The sequence below is a fragment of the Ambystoma mexicanum genome, chromosome 5q (genome assembly GCF_040938575.1).
Source record: "Ambystoma mexicanum isolate Mex_15411 chromosome 5q, UKY_AmexF1_1, whole genome shotgun sequence".
NCBI classification, from domain to species: Eukaryota; Metazoa; Chordata; class Amphibia; order Caudata; family Ambystomatidae; genus Ambystoma; species Ambystoma mexicanum.
This window is the reverse complement of record NC_090933.1, coordinates 53,474,199-53,493,643: the sequence shown is the minus strand read 5'-3', so window position 1 is coordinate 53,493,643 and position 19,445 is coordinate 53,474,199. Positions and strand designations below refer to the sequence as shown.

The following is a 19,445-nucleotide window of genomic DNA, read 5'->3' as shown; positions in this document are numbered from 1 at the left end:
TGGGACTGCCCTTATTGATACAGAACCCCACACCACCACCATTCCATCACCTTGCCCAACAGGTCATGTGGAGTCAGAGTAGATAGCAGAGTGAACTCTACTTGCTTTAGGTCAGCAATTTGTTTAAATACCCTCCCAGCATTATTGCCCCTTCCATCAGATGTGTCACCCATGAATAGATTCGTTTAGAAAGCCTCTTATGTCACATTTGGAGCATATATAATGATTACAGTGTTTCCCATCACTCCAAGGTGTTCCTGATCGACATATGCTTCTTCTGGAGTGTTTGCTTTTGCAATACTATAATGAATTCAATATGATACTCTTAATGATGCATTTTATGCTGGATTTCATCCTGTCAAGAACTATGTTTGTGTTGTAAGAACCTCTGATTAGAAAAATGTAATAGTTAAATAACAATACTGCATTAATAACAGCACAATTAACAACAATAATAAAAGTAATAATTAGGACTATTACCTTGCCAGATAGCAGAGGTTTGAGATGAAGGCTCATGTCAGAAATGATCGCACTGGTCAATAAATCAAAAACAAATTCCTGCCCAGTGATTAAAGCTTCTTTTGCTGCTTCTGGTGTGTGAACAAACTGCAAGAGCCTTATGGAAACGTCTTGAGCCACTGCTTCAAAGTCCACTTGATCTTGTAGACAACTGTTTGAATTGGAATTATTCATGTTCCATGAGGTCTCCCCACTGATGCTCTCCAGTACTTTGTGCCTAAGTCGCTTGGTGATTTGAGCACAATTGTCTTCTGATGGACATGGTTGGCATACGCAATGTGGACTGATCTTGTAGGATGGATGACAGACATAAAACACTATCTTTGGGAGGAGGATGTCCAACCATATGGCAGCAGAAAGTGTCTGTGCGATCTGGCGATGACTCTTGGCCTTCCTTACCTCTGTTAGAATATTCTGCACCATAAATGCAATCTCCAGAGTTTCATTAAAAGTAGATGGTGCTACTTTCAAAACATTTCTTTCAAGAGAGAAGGTGGCCATTTCTGCCAGTATTAAATTATTAATTAAAGTGACAACCATCGTATTGCCGCCTGCTATGTGTTTATAAACCTCTAGGTCAGATCCATACTCTTCTAAAAGGCTGTTGAAAACAGTATCCACCATAGTATGAATGGCATCATCAGTAACTGTAGGAAAACACTCTATTCCTTCAATATTTCGAACAATTACAACATGAGCTTCTGTGAGATCCAGTGATACAGAATTAAAAAATGTTAAAATAATCTCACATAATAACTCCTCATTGTGTTCATAGTTAATCTCATCGTTGGGGCCATAAATGGATGTGAATATTCTACACAAGAGTTTGCAAAACATGGCTTCCAGGAGATCAGCAGAGTAAATCTTAGAACGTAAGTCATATCTTCCATATGTGTCTCTTTGGGCTTCATTGTCTAAAGACACTTGCAAGTCAGATGTGTCTTCTGTAGGAGACGGAGACTCAGACGATAAAAAGGCTTGAGGCCGTTTATGAATCAATTCTAGTATTATTGCGTTTGCAATGTTGTGCACCACAAAGGTGTTCTTTTTCCTGATCTCAGTCTGCAATTCAGATAGAGATTTGTAGTCTCTTAATATTTTCCTGTAAACTACTTGTGCCACTTTCTTGACCTCAGCCCTTGAGTACACATAAAGCTCAAACTCTTTATCAATTGAATCCCAGAATTCATCTTTTATTTCAAGTATCAGTTTATTTGCCACTTTCTTGGAATCAAGGGTCATTATCGCCTGCCTGCTTTGGTTTTTGTTGGGGCTAGGTGATGAAGGGAAGATAGAACTTGCAAGTTGAATGACTATATTCCCCAACTTGGTTCCATTGAAATGTGGATCATTGATGAGTGACATATCACTTTCTTCACTTGATTCCTCATCACAGTCATTGTTATGTGTATTATCAATGTTAGAAATCCCCAATGTATTACCATCCGTTACTTGCTCAGATTCCATCTTCAAATGTGAGGGAGGGACAGGCGTTTTTTTCTTTACTGTCATTGCAACAGAGCTATCTAATGGCTTAGCACTATTTCCTGATAGTGTCACATCTGCAGATAGTTGGCTTTGCTGATATACTTTCTGCGCATGTAGCACTGGAGTTTGCAGTTCTTTGGATTCCTCTATTGCAGATAATGTATTGTTAATTTTTGGTCCAACGCCTTGATCATCACTTGCATTGTGATGATCTTGGCGTATGCCTTCTTTGTAATCTGGGAGTCTTATTGCAGGCAGATGTGCAATGTCTGTGAAGAAACTAACAACCAGAATTTCCATGGTAAGTCCGACTATTTCTCCTGAAAGCCAAAATAAGTCAATGGTACATTGCTGACTTTTAGGACTCTGAACAGTTTTCTGTGAAAGTAACCCCATAACTGAATGGCGCATTTCATGGATTTCTTTCTCAGATATATGCTGCATTAGGTCGTCGTGAGATACAGAATTCCCATTCAATGACAGGACTTCAGAAGAGACCTTCTGAAAATCCCCTTTCAACAGTGTTTCTTGTTTTTTTCTATTGTCATATCTTTTAGCATTACCATTATGTGTATAATATAAAACTTGCTGAAAAACCAATTTAACAGTGGCTTCACAAATTGGTTCAGAAAAGAAATTGCAAAATTCGATGTCCTTTTGAAAAATGTGTGTTTTTGCCTTAAATTCCATGAAAATCGTTCTTTGAATTTTCCTACCTGCCAATTTTACAAGATCTTCAGAAGAAAGATTAATCATGATCTTCTGCCCATCCCATATGAATGTCCCTTTTTGAAGCCCATCACCCACACTTGAGGGCAGTAAAGGGACCTCTGATGGAATGAAGTGATTTGGGTCTCCTTTATTCAAATTCATGGTTTCCATAGTTTTGTGCTTACGTGTCACAAAAGGTTCAGTATGCATGTCATTCATTGTGTCTGCAGCCACAGGCAATGCCTGCTTCTTTTCTCCTTCTCTATTTGCTACTTCTCTATTAGTTGAGTTGCAGGAAGAGATGGATGGAGGCCATTGCTGTGATGTTAATTCCGGATGTAATGGAACATCTGAAGGATCTTTAATGGATGGAGGTGAAGTAGTTCTTGCTCGCTTTCCATTTATGTTCAATATATCTTTGACATGTATTTTCAGATCATTGTTTAATACATCTAGTTCAGAGTCATTCAAAGTATGGTTGCATTGTAGAACTGCTGTAGATGTGGTCATAGAGAGTGGGTCAGGAGATTTGAGAGATGACTCTGCTTTCTGGATGTATTGCAGAGTTGCTGTGGGTTTGGTCATAGAGAGCGAGTCAGAAGATCTGAGAGATGACTCTGCTTTCTGGTTGCATTGTAGATTTGCCGTAGATTTGGTCATAGAGAGCGAGTCAGGAGATCTGAGAGATGACTCTGTTTTCTGGTTACGTTGTAGAGTTGCTGAGGATTTGGTCATAGAGAGCGAGTCAGAAGAGTTGAGAGATGACTCTGCTTTCTGGTTACGTTGTAGAGTGGCTGAGGATTTGAAATGAAAGAGTGAGTCAGGAGATCTGAGAGATGACTCTACTTTCTGGTTGCACTGTAGAGGTGCCATGGATTTGGTCATAGAAAGAGAGTCAAGAGATTTGCGGGATGACTTTGCTTTCAGTGACTTGTGTTGGTCCAGAGCAATTTCCATAGTATCCAGATTTGGACACATTTTTAACAACTCTTTAGCACCCAATGTTTGTTCTACATTATTTGCTTGAGTGTCTGTTGATATTTTCAGATCTTTACCACAAATTGCATCCTGAGGACGGAAATCCAGAGACGATAAACGTGATCCCAAAAGTGCTGATACTAATTTTTCAGCAACTGTATTTATCAGGTTAATAGAGGACTGAGAGAAATCACATTGATAGCTTGAAGCTTTGACAAAGGCACTTTGGGGCAAAGCTGCATGCTTAAATGTGGCTGAACTAGGAGGACTGCGCTCAGAAAGTAATTTCTCGGATTGTATTGAATTCATTACATCCCTTTGATCTTTATCTGGACAATTGTCATCTGACATTATGTCGAAAACATGTTTTATCAAGTCTTCAACTTTGTTCCCATTCAAAAGATCAGGAGAGTGATTTGATGGTAGAGCTTCACATATATTAAGTGATTGCCCTATATTTTCATGTAAATGTTCAACCGAATAATCTGCATTTGCCCCATCTTGTCGGGTGTTAGTTGTAACAAAGGCAAAGCCACTTAGAAGTGAATTTGCAATTCTTTCAACTAGGCTGTTTTGGTCAATTGGAACTTGCTTGGCATGGATATTTTTGCCGTTGCTACCATAGGATGTTAAAGGGGTTGATGCAGATTTCAAGTTGTTTTGAATGCTTCTATTTATAGCATTTTGCATACCCAGAGGATGCTTTACTGTCCTTGCCCCAAGCGGCGTCTGGAGTAAACACTGCCCATGTTTATTATTTAATTCTTTCAAATGATTCCCCATTCCAGGTGTTGTGATTGTCTGGGGTGTACTGCCTCCATTAAAATCCATAACACCCTCTGAATCCATTTGCATATCTTCAGATGTCTGGCCCCTACTGACCTTAGTTTTTGGCTCACCATATGTGGCAAGAGGATATTCTGTCTTCCTTAACACGCGACTTTGGTTAATTCCAGCATTGCTATGTTCATTGTAAAGAGAAGACACATTCCCATGGTTGTCATGTTGAGTGGAAAGTTCCTTTGGCAAGGGCTGGTTTAGAAGCATGGGATTGATAGATGGTAACTGGCTTTTGTTATTTCCTTGTTCCGAATAAATAATGGAAATCCTTGATGGATCCCTTAGGGAAAAAGAGTCCTTTAGTCCATCAGGCTTCGGTGAAGGAAACCGCATGGTAGTCTTGATATTGTTCACTGGAGAACGGTACGGTGCAATACGAGACTGGCATCTTGGCAGATTGAATAAATCCAATGGCTTAAACTCTTTTTTTGACAACAAACTGCTTCTGTTTTCATCTTCCAGCATTCCAGTGATGGAGCAGATTATCTTAATTGCAGCCACATCAGCACCCATTAGATCCATTTGGTTGTCGCCTTGCCGTAACTCCACCTCAATTGCCCTGAGAACATCCTTTAGGGCAGACTTGGCATAAAGTTCCAGAACAGCTTTGGACACATAAACCCGTTTGAGGCGTTTCTTAAAATCTTTAGATGAAACAAAGCTAGGAAGGATTAGTAGAGGGTTTGAAACTTTTATTTTAAATACAATTTGTTCTTTCATGGGTGCAGCATTTTTATGATGACTTGCGCCAAATGGTGAGATGGGCAACATTTCAGATAATGAACTGTTAGGGTGTCCAGTGATATCATGTTCAGTTGTTGTGCGGCCCGTACATTCGGCTTCAGATTTTGCAATCATCTCTAGTCTGGTTATGACAAACATGTTAAATCTGTCAATTACTTGCTGGATGATCTTTTCTGCCACTGAAATTGGGCAAGGTTTCATTTCTGATATCTCATGGCTGTCAGGCAGGGCAGGCATGTTAAAAGAACAGGCTCCACCTGAAAACATTTCCTCGTGACGATAATGTTTTCCTCTTGTGAATTCGCCCTTCGGTAGTCCTGATATAACCACAGCGTGTACTTCCCCGAGTAAAGTTTGAGCAGTTATTTTCGCTACCTCTTTAATATCGGATTTAGAATCATGTTTTAGAATTTTAACACATGACAAAATGGTGAGCTGCGGAACGCGCAGCTGAGTAAAATGGCGCCTAAATCCGGCAGCAAAGTATGGAAGAGAAAGAGGCAAACGCCCTAAATCTGTGACTATCCGCTGGATAATTTCAGACAAAACATCTTCTATTATGTTTGTACTGTACATGTCTCTTTTAAATATTGTTTGTAAAATAATGTTGGATATCTGCTCATCTTTACTATTGTGGCTTTTGCAAGCATTAATGGTCTCATTGCCACGAACTAAGCCACCAGTCACAACCCATGGCTTTCCGGTTGCTTCTTGGCTGGAAATGGCCTTTTTGGTGGGTTTCGGTAGCCGTTTTCTTAAGAATGCCATCTCTTCTTTGTGACTGCGCAGAGCCCTAAATAGTTCATGAACGGTTGATGTTCTCTTACCATGGCATGCTTTTCTTGTGATTTTTGTACCTGCTGCATTCACATAGTGCTTCCACGGGGGAGGCTTCAATCTCTTTTTAAGTCTTGCACAGAACGTGTCAGGGCAGTGCTGAGAGATTTCTAAATCATGCCAGGCCACTGATGATGACTTTGCAGACGCGTTTACGTTTTGCAAAGCGAGGGCGGTGGCTGATGAGGGCGCGTTTTGGAGGTTTTGCAAAGCAAGTGTGTTAGCTGAGCAATCTCTGCTTTGCAATGCCAGGGCACTTGCACCTTCAAGCTCCTGTGGATTTGGTGAATCGTGCCGCTTGGTTCTTAACCAATCCTCATACATTTTTAGAGCTGGGTGTAAAATAGCCATTATTGCAGATGAGACCCAAATGACAATTTGCTCAAATAGGATATTAATATCTTCACAGGATGCCTGTTGGAAAAACAAAAGTAAAAGACACATTTAGTTTTCTGAAGAAAGCAAACCTGTAGTGTAAATGTGAGGTGCACTTGACATGCTTTAGCAATATAGGCTGCAACAAGGAATCAAAGCTAAAAGCAAAAGGTACACTTGGAATAAATTAATTATTTAGGAGATCATTAACCTTTTATAGCAATTGAGACATGTTTGCAAAACGGACCACCTGAATAGTGAAAAAGTGTGATGATGCTTATCCTGTAAGAGGCGAATGTATCACTTGTTTACCTCCTAAAATAACCAACGTATTAAATAATATGCAGTGTTAATAGTGCCAAGAGGCTGCCAAAATGGCATACATTGAGCTACACATGACCAGTTTACATTATAGAGGAGTGCTCAGAGTGCTCCATATGCACAAAACCAAACACCATGTTGTTGGCACCTCTCTTTATGAGTATGTGATTTGCAATATCACCTAAACATTGGAATAGCAACATAGGCTAGCTTCATCCATGGCTTCCCTCGGATTACCAATTTGCTGATTAACACTGACACATGGGAATGGTTCTGTTACTGCAAAGAGCAGTAGAACACCTGGAATGTACAGCTCTTTCAAATCCTAGTCACCACACATGCGTTGCTCTGCACAAGTGCAATATGTAATCCCAAGGTAGCTTGCTTGGTGACCAAAATGGAATCTGGTACTACTCTTTCCTCCTTGGCTTTTTATGATTGCATCCTAATTGATACAAATTAATAAGAAAAGCATCAGAGAGATGCTATGGTGTACAACAAAATAAGCCTTCTGGAACTTAGGTTACAGAGCCTCGCTATACTGCACATTCGCTCTGGAATTGAAGCTCAGAGAGTAGGCATTGCAGCAAGTAGCAAATAGCATGTATTGTGGTCCAGGACATTTTCTAGATAACTAGTCATTCCCGGCATAACATACACCATTCTAGCATATCTTAAAGGTCAATATCGGTTGGTAATTCATAGGGTCACTTCTGTCGCCCTTGTTAAATATCGGAATTAGCACTGATCGCTTCTAGGAAGGGGGCTTAGGTTCCTATGACTTATTAATGGTCACACCAATCACTTCCAGGAAGGGGCCGTAGGACTTATTAGTGGTCGTTTGAAAACGCTAAACATATAGATAACTGTCTTCCTTTGAATTTGAAGGGCACATTTGTATCAGATGGAATGAGAGATACGCGCGGTATGAGAACAGTATCTAAGTTCCATTGATTACACAGGCCTCTATGATGTGTCTTTGTAGATGTGTAATTGTAAACCTTGCTCCATTGCAGAGTCCCTGTGATAGCATAAGATTGCATAGTAGCACAATTACAGCACCTACTTTTCAGTTTTAGTTCGTGAGGAGGCATTCGTCCTACAGTGTTTCACTCTTTAGAGACTGAAACGTTGAGCCAGTAATTAACTGTTCATTGAGACTAGAACTGGCGTACCCTGTGTGAAGAGAAGTGGGGATGGAAAGAAGTAACTTTAAATTATTCTTAATGTTTGCTATATTGAAAGGTGAAGGTGACCGCATAGAACCATGCACATTCTGTTTGTTAAAATGATAGCTGTTGTTGAATTGGAAGGGCACACAGAGGTGCTCTTTGTCATTTGGATAGCAGAGGGCAACCTAATACTGATAAATTGCGTCAGATGAGTAGGGAAACATACCTAAGAGTTTTTTTATATATAGATCGATATTAACAATAGGGTGATTTAAAAAGCACTTCATGCTGCATTGCTCTAACTTCTAAACACTGTAATAATCAGTATGCCTATTATTACCCACTGACCTGTGTATCGCTATCATAACTCACAGCATCATCCTGTTCTCAAGGCGAGCAATTGAGTTATCCTTCGGCTCATGTTTTTGGTGTGAAGCTACTTTTGGTTACATGGAACGCATGTGGGTAAATATTTATTTTGCTTTTTTTTTAATTTGTGTTTAATCTAAAAGATTTTTACAAAAGAGCAGCACTGAAAAGTTGTACAAAAATTTCACATTTCTTAACAGAATGACAGTCATCTCAATTCTGAATGATAGGGACCATTTTGTCTGTTGGCTGTTTGCCCGGTAAGTCAATGTGGTACAGTATTTTGTAAGTTGCTAACAGCCACTTCGTTTTGTCCCCGCCGATCAATTTAGCCCAGCATGTAGGTTCATCCATTCATTTGAAATTCGACAAAATCGACTACAGACATCAGGCTTTGATCTGTTAATTGCCCGGACAATGAAGCAGGAGATGACAAATGTTTTTTTTTTCGTTGGTAGAATTACAGAATCGACAGCTGTTGATATTTGAAAGTCCTCTCACTGCCAAGATTTCCTTTGTTGGAAGCAAATTTAAGCGGGCTCATAGTAGAAAATCTCTTCCTTGTCTGCTCAGAAACTTTTTGATATATGGTTCCAGGTCGTTTAATTTACTTGTGTTTGTTGGAAGGTGATGGTCAATGTATTGCCTGCTGCTGCTTCTAATGTCTCTATCCAATCTAGCTCTTTCAGTTTTTTTCTGAATTCTTACTGAGTTGTTTAACAGCGTGTCAACGTCACATTCAATAGACTTGAGAGATTTGATGTTGTCCTGTTTCCATAAGGACAGTGACTTGCTGTTGGAGGTCTTCAGTTCTTGATTTATTAGGTTGTAGATAGAAGGAACTTCTGCCAATTGCCACTTTCTGTAGAGCATAAGGGTCGCGTATCTAACTGTACACTGAAGGGAAAGTAAAATGAGTTTGCGACAGATGGAGGCAACCGGTGTGGAAGTCTGCAACGACAGGACCTTTCTCCAAAATAGAGCTTCCAGCTTGGGCCAGATATTCGCTGGAATATTTGGAAATTCTTCAGCTCCGTAGGTTAGTGACGGTACCACTTTTCTTTTATAAAATTCAAGTACAGGGACAGCCGAGTATCGTCCTTATTTTCGATCTATAGCCCTGCCTTGCGTTGCTAGTTGTTTTGCTTTTTCCTTAAGTGTATCTTGCATCGCTATGTCTGTTTTTGAACTATCTAACATTACACCCAGGTATTTGAGGTTTTGAAGTTTTTCAATGGGGTTTACATTCAAAGTTAGGTGAATGTTTTCTTTGCTCCTCTTAGATTTTTCCAGGATCATAAACTTCATTTTTTTTTCATTAATTGCGAGGTTATTTTTCTGTGTGTATTGAAGTAAATTGTTCAGCTGGCGTTGCAAGCCAACTCGGGTGTAGTCAAGCAGTATCAGGCCATCTGCATACAGAAAACGTGTAATCATAGTTTTGTTCAACTTAGGCGGGAATGATTGTACTTCTAGGTCTGATTCTTGTAGATCACCAGTATAGGCCAGGAACAAAGCCAGAGTCAATGGGCACCCCTGTTTCCCTCCGCTACAAGTTGGAATAGCAGAGGATAAAACACTGTTCTCGTCTATGCTTATGCTGGTGTCTGAGTATAGCGCCTTGATCTGTTCAAGAAGACTAGATGGACAATTCCAAGCTTTTAATTTGGACCATAAGTTGGATCTGTCCACTCTATCAAAAGCTTGGGTCCAAACTATAAAGATCAGAAAGATGCAAGGACCTCCTTCCAGAACTTTGTTTTTTAGCACGTTGGTTAAGAAGGTGTTGGCCGTTGTTCCTTGGTTCTTTTTAAAGCCTGTCTGTAGGAAGTCGTCGCAGGGAGCCTGTTTGGCCCATTTCTTAAATTTATCTAGTAGGAGAGTGCCAAAGACTTTTCCTATGGCGTCCATCAGTGCTATAGGGTAGTTCGCCGGATCATGTCTGTTTCCCTGAAGGTGGGATGGTTTTGAAATCGGCACATCTTTGAAAGATTTTACTTAGTAGTCTGGCCCATTCCATCGAACAGGTTTTTGAGTCCACATTGGCTACACCATCAGGACTTGGGGCTCGTGAGTTCTTGAGTTATTTTTTATACAGACGATTATGTCTGCTTGGTTGTCCAGTTTTATCCATGGCTGAGAGTTCTCCTTTATGTCTGGAGCCTGAAATTCCTGTGAGGTCTTGAAGAGGTCAGTGAAATGTAGTATCCATGTTTTTTCGCCAATACTGTTATTCATGGTGTTTTCTGGAAACGAACTTGCTGATTTGATAAGTGACCAAAATTCTCGACACTTGTTGCAGCTTATAGCTTTTAAGATGTTTTCTGCGTCCTGCTGGTAAAGGTTAGATCGATGCGCTCTTACCCATGCTTTGTGTCGCTTCATTGCTTTTGCTGTTTCATTGACTCGTTCCGCTTCGCCTAACTGCCTTATGCTCCGCTTGATTTCCTCAATTCACGTTTCTTATCTGCCAATGGTTTGTCGTACGCGCGTCTTTGGGTTTCAGTTGAATGTTGCTTGCGAGACTTCACTTTCTTGTAGACTGTTAGAAGTGGCAAGTAGTCAATTTGATTTATGTGATCACCATGTGAGATACCAGTATATCGAGTCTCTAGATCTTTTATTGAATTAGCAGTTAGTCTTAGGCGAGTTCCTTAAGTGTTGATTTCCAGCTCCGCTCGTGATTTGTAAACCGAAGAGGCAGTAATAGCCCAAGATGTTGACAGTGGATTGTGATCACTTGCCTTGGATCTTGTGACCCCAAATGATTGTGTAATTTGGAGTAAGGATGTTGTGACGAATATATGGTCAATTGACCCTTTGGATTCTTCACATTCCGACGTCGGGATTCTGTTGATATCTGGAAATGATTTGTTTAGGTTGTGCAGATCTCTTGATTTAATCAAATGTGCTAATGCAGCGCCTCTGTGTTCAGTCGCAGATGATTTAGTGGGTCCATGTAAGTTCGTTTTTTTTCCCAGAGCATATTGCGTTGAAGTCTCAGCATAATAGAAACTAGGGAATCAGATGAACTGCCAAAGTATATCCAGGTAACTTGGAATGTCCATAGAGGCTGGGTTCCAGTAGGTATTTGCAATTATTATTGATGATTTTTTGGTGACGTTCTTCAAGGGATTCAAACTAGTCCATTCTGCCTTGATCATCAAAACTGCTTGAGTGCTAAGTTTAATTCCACATCCATTTTTACACGCGATCAGTGTCCCGAAGATGGCCTACCTAAGGGGCCTTTTTAGCCGGTGCTAAAACTATGTCGAAGCCCTTCAGTGTTGGACATTCTGTCAGCCAGCTCTCCTGGAAGCATAGCTGGACGTAGTCACATAATTTTATGTCCCCTGGAGCTTGGAGGTGGGCGTGACCACCAGTGTTCCATGAGCACAATTTTGTAGTGTTAGAAGTCGACGTTGATAGGTGGATCTCATTCCCTATCTCTCTCATATTGGCGAGTTGCTATTTGTTTTGTTGGGTCTTCAAGACTTTCGGGAGCCAAGACCACATTCTTTGCGGGAGTGTTTCTCTGTCTGGGATGTCATCAGTAGTTTGTTTTGAAGATGTTAAGTATTTATTTGATCTTTTTCTATTGGCATTTCGATTGTCACACTTTTTTAAATGTTTCTGTGTCAAGATTTGTTGCGTAGGTCCGATGCCTTAGTTCTGACAAGCTATGGTACCCTTGCTTTTCCTTCAATTGACGTTCCTTGGAATTTTTGTCTGTAGGCCGTGGCAACCTTTGGGTCTGATGACTCGTGCCCTTCATCCTCTTTACACTCTTTTAAGACGTTGTTCTAGAGTAAGAGCGGTCTAGACGCATAGGTCTTTCAGTCATTTGTTCAACTCTGGTGGAAACCGTTAGCTCGAATCCCATTTTTAAAAAGTCCTCTTTACTGTCGCTTAAAGCAGACTTTACTCTTGATGATGTGATGTAGAGGTAGGTTCTTGCTTTCTGTTGCTTGTGGCTAGGCTCCACTATTAAGAGGTCCTCTGATTTCAAATGTCCAAGTTGTGGGATATATTTAAAAAGTCTTAGCACAGAACTCCAGTTTAGAATAATGTCATCTTCATTTTGCTCATTTGTTCCAAATGTAGTCTCCATTTTGCAGATTCCCACTTTATGGGATTCTCGTTGTAGCTTTGGGTTTTGGATCGGTAGTGGATCATCACAGGCTTCGTTTCTTTTGATCGATGTCTTTTGAGTCGATTAGTATTCTGGGTGAGCGAATGTCTTCTTACTCTATCTTCGTACTTTCTTTGTCGACTTGTGTGTCTATTACTTGTCTTCACACTTCTTTCCAGGGCCTTAAAGGATTTGTCAGATGCTTGCACTTCCATTTTTCTTCCAGAGGTAATAGGGGTATGGGACTTCTGCCTGACCTTGAAGGTTAGTTTAGAGGCTGAACTGGTGCTGGCCATCCTATGTCATCTTGTGTCTTTGTTGGTTGACTTTTTATAAGGTTTGTGGTAATCCTCTTATTTGTAGGCTTGTTCGTCAGGTTTATGATGTCACTGAGTTCGTCATCTTTCCCCTTTACCTCATGGAATGGATTGCTGGCTGGCTTGTTTGCGGAGCTTTTGCTCGGCATAGTGTCACTGGATCCATCTTGTTTCTCCCTTGCTTCCCGAAATGGGTTGTTCCATGCCAGATTTGGTGTTTCTTCTTCTTTCGTCTCATGGGGTATCTGCTCTGTCATATGTATACTGAGGTTCATTAGAGCGTCAGTGTTCAGAAACTCATCTACTGTACGGGGGAAGTTTCGATCAGAAATGGTTTTCTTAGTCGTTGGTCTGAATAAGACTAAGTTTGAGTTTTCACATGTATTCTCTGTTTTTATTTTGTTATACAACCTTGACCTCATGGGGTTTTACCTGACGCTTTTGTTTTACTCCCTTGGGCTTGGAAAATTGATTCCATTGTCTGACTCTTACTGGTACTAGGCTTTGTAGTTGAGTGATTGCTAGTAGTCCTTTGTGATTCGATGATTCTCTCTGAGTTGGTAGGTTTGGGCCTTTCTGAGTTAGTTGGAGATGGAAGATTTTATCTGCCCTCCTTTAAGCTTTGTGAGGAGGTCAAGTGGTCATTAGCGCTTTTTGTCCTGGACGGACACAATGTTTTTGTTGTGATCGGTATCTCACTTTGGGAAGTTTGGTCAATGGCTGTTAAGTCGACCCATGCCATTGTTTGCGTACCGACATCAGTGTGGAGTTGGGTTGTTTGAGTTGGTGCATAGCGATGGTCTGTCGCTGTTTTTGGATGTTTGGTTTTGGCTTCTAGAGCCATGACGTATGCTTCTAGAAAGATTAGTTTATTGTAGGTCATCGCGTGTATCGAAGTGTGATCTTTTAAAGTATCTGCTACTGCTTCATAGAGTTTAGTAAAGGGTGCTAAGGCTATTGTCATTGCTGATATGGTGGAAAGTAAGTCCGGTTTCTTTGTGGGAGTCTCTGTTGCAGTAGTCGGATGAGCTTTTGGATATAAGTTTAAATTCAGTCTTCTAGGCAGCGACTCTGGGTCATAGACCATAAGCGGTGAGCGATTTGAATTCGGGCCGTACATATCCAACGAGTATCGCCTTGTCGCTTTTGCTTGGGCATTTGATGGAAACTGCATTTCATTTTGTTTTATTTGGCTTGCATTCCGATTTGTAGACAGTTTTATCCATCTGGGTTTCATTCCTACCAGGGACCACCGAGGCTCTGTCGATGTTCAGGGGTGGACTGGTATCTGTCGATGCATCAATTAATCACAGCTGTTCTTCATTTTTGTTGCAAATTCCTTAGAGTGGAGGCTCTTTGGGATGTTGCTCTTGCTTTTTCCCAGATGTAGCAGTCTGGTCGTGAGTCATTTCTTCTTTTTCTTGTGATTTTTGTGAATTTGGTGTAGCCTCTTCTATGCTCTTGTCGCGCAGTGACGGAGTCTGGGTTGGAGCACATTCTACTCGACGCTGTTTGGCAAAGGGAATACATTTGTTAAGAGCTTCTAGAATATCCATATCAGAAATTTCCGAATGATGGGGTCTTTTATCATCTCTGATATGCAAACGCGTTTTAAAGAAGTTTCTCAAAGGATTTTTTTAAATGTCTTTTGCATCGTTATTTTTACTGCCCCTTGGTGGCATATTTCTTTTTCTTAGCTTGGATCGCTGGTCTCGAGTTTTATTTGGGCCATCTACCAAACTTTCTGTCGGCCTTTGTCTTTTTTCGGCGTTTGCACCATGGGACGCTGTGTCTGATTTGGGGGGGTGATATCATTTTTTCCACTCCCTCCATCACGTTATGCGCCATTTTAGGGTCTAGTGGTGGTTCCACTTTTTCTGCCAGTTCATCCGTATTGTGAAGGTTTCCAGTCACTAATGGTAGCTGTATTGCAGGTGATGAGGGTTTGTGGATCTGAGCCACTGTAGCTCTAGGGTTTATGCCCAGGCTGCTTGGTTTACTGGCCTCAAAAATGCTGTTGGAGGCCTCTTTGCTTTGGGCTGGAGCGCAAGTCTGCTCTCCAGTTTCTCTCCCCTGCGGCTCCTCCCCTCCACTGAAACACTGCAGCTCACGGCCCCTCCCCCACATGGCAGCCTGCTCTGACGGCATCTCTCCTCTGGGGGAAACTAGAGCCTGGAGTGCAGGTGGAGGACAGGACAAGGGCCTCGGCTACGCCAGAATGAGGAGGCGATTTCAGGAGTAACACCGGCATCCGGTCGCTGTTATGAACAGGGTCGGCCACCTGCTCTGACGGTGTCTCCCCTCCGGGGGACACTGAAGCCGGGCTTGAGCTCTTTGAGGTCAGGATACGGGCGACAGCTGAAGGCGAATGGAGCTCCGACTGTCGCAACTGAAGCAGCGCCAACTTCTGGGGTGAGGTAAGGTTCAATATACTAGTTCGGGCTGAGATTTCCGTGTTAATGTGCAGTTGAATGAGGTCCAAGTGCAACATGGCAATTTCCACGCATGAAGTGAACAAGTTCAGAGCGGGTTGTTGGGCTCGCCCATGTATTGATTTCAACAAGCTGTCAATGGGTTGCACTGTCCCTCCCCCTGTCTGCTTACCGGGGGTTGGGTTCTCAGAAGGCGTTGTTGGTGGTGAACGGTAGTCCTCCTGCTGCAGCGCAGGAGGCGTTATTCTTTGATGCCCGCTCCTCAGGCAACACCCTTCCTCGTCTTCCTTCGGGGGGGTAACGCCTCCATGGTCCTGGCAGTCCTGTCAGCTCTGCCTGCCATGACTGCAGGACTGCCACTCACTGACCACTCCATGGCCGCTCCGCCGATAATAACAGTTTAAGTAGTGTGGGTCCACCCACAATGCTGGAAGCTAGTAAAGCTGGTAGATAGACTCAGGGACTCAGGTGCTGGAGAAAGAAAAAACAGGTGGAGGACTGCTGCAGGACTGCCACTCGCCGACCACTCCTCGGCCGCTCCGCGGATAATGGAAGTTTAAGTAGTGTGGGTCCACCCACAATGCTGGAAGCTAGTAAAGCTGGTAGATAGACTCAGGGTCTCAGGTGCTGGAGAAAGAAAAGACAGGTGGAGGACTGCACTGCATACGTGAGAGAAAACTTGGAAGCTTGAGTTTAATATGTTTAAGTATTCTGATGCCTGTCTCTATGACATTCTCCAAGGTCAGGGACATCAATCAAAATAGGTGAGAGGCACAGATACTGCCTTTACTGTATGCAATGTTTGAGAAGTGGGTACCAGAATCCAAGAGATTCCCCACTCTTCACCAGGCTGCATCCTTTGCTCCATATGTCAGCTGAGTACCTTTGCCAATGTTCGTTTTATTGGAACAGGAAGCCAGAGCTATGGAATATTAGGTTTCAGCCACAACAAATGCTATGGAACATGGAGAGGGGAGAATCGAATTTGCCTGTCCTGTGCCATCCTTTCTACTCTCTACACACTCACAGCATTGGCCATTTTAACTCGTCCATTCCTACTGTAACACTTTCATGGGAATAGTGCAAGACAATCCCCGGTGTCAGTAAAGCCTGGCTACTCCTCCTGTTTCTAAGATCCTATTTCCACTTGACTTTTCTCTGTATAAGGAAGAAGTGGGGTGACTTCCTAGAAACTTTTGGCTCTGCTAAACAACAAAATAGAAAGGTTTCTGAAGCAAGTTGGGCCAGAGTAGTGTAGAAGGCAAGTTATCAACACTTTACGCAGGTAATGTCATGAGGGGAAGAACCTCACTGGGGAGGGGCGGAGCAAGAGGGGTAAGAGGTAAGGGAGGCAGCAAAAAGGAATGCAGGGTGAGGAGAGAAGGAATAAAGATATGCGTTCCCCCACCCCTGTTGTCATGTCACTTCTTTTCCGTATATGGTAAGAGGTAGAATGAAACACAAATCCAGGGAAACTTTTTCTTATGAACAGCGAGTATTGAGTCCAAAGTCTAGTTTCCTGATAGAGATCCGAACTCTCAGGCACCTGCACCCAGGTCAGTGTCCTTCTAGTCTCTCAGTGTCAGGGTGGTTTTTAGTGCCCTAGCATAGTTCTTTGTTGATGCTGTTAGATTGATCTGGGACACTGTTGAGGCCTTCCTTTTTACACAAACTTCCATTGTGGTCTTTGTGCCTGGATCTGTTTGCCCTTCGATTTCTTGGTCTGTGTCTTTGCTTGGGCTTTGCATTGCTTTCTGAAAGATGGCACTACCTGGAAAACACTTGTATGACTTTCCCGTTACCCCAAGGGTTTCCTCGCTGATTTACTGGGATACAACAGATAGCTTCCTCTCTTGCTCTAGGGGTCCTTTCTTTGCTTTTTAGGGACACCTTTTCTGCCCCCTTATTAGGGTTCTTGCAGGTAGGATTTTCAACCCCCTTCCTGTGTTATTTCAAAGATTACTAAGAATTCTTTATTTGGGTGTATGGCCTTGCTGAATCTGTGCTGAATCTCCTAGAGGGCGGTATTATCAGACTCTGTCTATGTCATGGGGATTTAAGACCCGGCTTGCTACACACTCCTGGTAATAAAGTGGGCTGCTTGCTTTACTCCTTTTAGGGTCTCGCCTCTCCTTATCCTTTATTGGATATATAAAGCGTATTGCTCACTTCTAAGGTTTGCAAGACCTGCTTGACCTGTCCACCTGTGCTTCCATGTGTGAGCCTCTTGTAACGGACAAGGCAAGTTCTGTTTTCCTGCTTCTTCTCCTGCGTTACTTTTTCTACTTTCCCCTTTTGTCTTGGCCACTTCAGGTTCTGGTTTGCTGCTTTCCCGGCTTGCCTTTTGCTCACTCACTGGCCCCTTTGGCTTAGTTGTGTTACTTTTGGCCCCATCACTACTTTTCTCTAGTTCTGTGTTACTATCTGGCCCTATTGGCTATTCCAATTTAGATTGTGATTTTCTGAATCCCCTCCTCACTATCATCTGGCTGCAACATCACTTTCTTGATGTACTCTCATTCCTTACTGTTCCACCCTTCCCATATACTCTCAGTCTCTTTCCTCATCCCCACCATGCTCTTCAACTGTCAGTTACCTTTCTCTTAGTTCTACCTCTTCCCAGATATATCCCAACCTTGTCTTCAGATTTTCCTTCAAATGCCTTCTTAACTCCACCTCTTTCAGCTGTACTACCGCCTCAGCTCAGACCTTCTTCCAACTTCTTCTTCATACTCCTCTTCAAGCTCTTCTACCCTTGTGATGTTTCAGTCTCTCCATCACACTGTGCTCCTCCAGTATCTCTTTCCTACACCCAACTGCTCCGGCTTCACCTTCGTCAACTCTCTTCATACATCATCAATTCTCCTTCTAACAACCCACCCATTGACTGAGCCTGGGCGCTGCTTTTATAATTTCAGCTCTTTGGGCAGTGTTGGACCCGCTCATGATTGGCTGGTCCCTCTTCCTTTCTGGACATGGTCAGTGGTGAGGTTTCCTAACAAAAGGTCTACATCAGGTGGGATGGCTATATGGGGGAAAACTTGGGTTTGAAATTGTTTAATGCACTCCTTGAACACTTGGTTGCCTTATTATGATGGTAAGCCAATGCAATCTGCCATGGCTAACCGTGCCTTATTGCCATCGCTGTGAGAGCCTTATGTTCTAATGCGTATGTCCTAACCTCAAAGTCTTTACCGCGTAGTACCTAGCGGTGCTCACTTCCACAGTTCGTGCCTCTAACATGTTTCCCTTTTGGCATACAGAAGCATGTTTTAGAGTGCTGCGTTCTTAGTCAATGCGGCTTTACCAGACGGAAGTTGTCATACAGTAAGCGGGCTCCGTGCCCCGAGCCATGTGTGAACTGTGGAAGTAACTTTCCCAGCAAGAATAGAAATGTATCATTGTAGGCCTTACATTTATGCTTTCCTGAGCATGAGAACGCAGCCTCTACCTTAGACGTGCATGCTCTGATACTGCTCATGCACCTGAAACATTGTATCTTGCTGATATCATTTCATGTCTGAGGCTCCCCTTCCAAGGAAATGCATGTGTGCTTTTATGCTTAAAAGCTCTGAGCTTGGTGGGTGCAGTGTTGCTGAGGCAAGTTTCCTTCTGTCATTTGGTTGCTGTTGTCCTGGCTATTCTGGCTTTGCTGACTGTTATTATAAGACGTTCATCAATCCACTGGAAGAGTCTGTGGTTGTTTTTCCACAACAAGATTGGTGCCTCTGATGTCAGATTCCTGCTGCCCTGCAGCCAAATGGAGGGATTGTCGGGTGTAACTCCCAGTGATCCCTGTTAGCCCATGTGAGACAATTTTGTCAGTGAGGAAAGCTGGCAGGCATGACTGGGGATTCGGCAAAGTAGATAGAGCAGACACAAAAGAGGAGCTGACTGTAAGTCATGGGTTGGTGAGCACAGTTAATTGCATTGCTATTTGTCATGTGTTGTGTATTATTGTCGGAAATGGTTTGGGGTAATATTTGTCTTTGGTAAAAGAATTCTGAAATCTGGAATCTGGAAATTGTCTAGTTGCCCTACAACCTAGGAGGGAAAGTACCCTGCCTATGAATGTATCTGGTCCAATCAGAAAAAGTCAAAAGTGGTTGGCAACTGCAATAACAAAGCTGTTATAGGCTTTGTTTCCTCCGTCTATGTGTCGTGTCTGCGACCCTTCCCTAACCCTGCCTCTTGAAAGCTGAACACTGTT

At 42.5% G+C, this 19,445-nt stretch overlaps 1 protein-coding gene across 1 annotated transcript in view; it reads right to left on the bottom strand.

Moving 5' to 3' along the window:
- The window catches only part of LOC138497199 (uncharacterized), a 197,330-nt gene extending 190,824 nt beyond the window's left edge, over positions 1–6,506 (bottom strand). Inside the window, exon 1 of the mRNA XM_069620506.1 lies at positions 481–6,506. Within this exon, the coding sequence (XP_069476607.1) occupies positions 481–6,468 (5,988 nt within the window). The 5' untranslated portion in view covers positions 6,469–6,506. The remainder of the gene's footprint in view (positions 1–480) is intronic.
- Between the last annotated feature and the right edge of the window lie 12,939 nt (positions 6,507–19,445).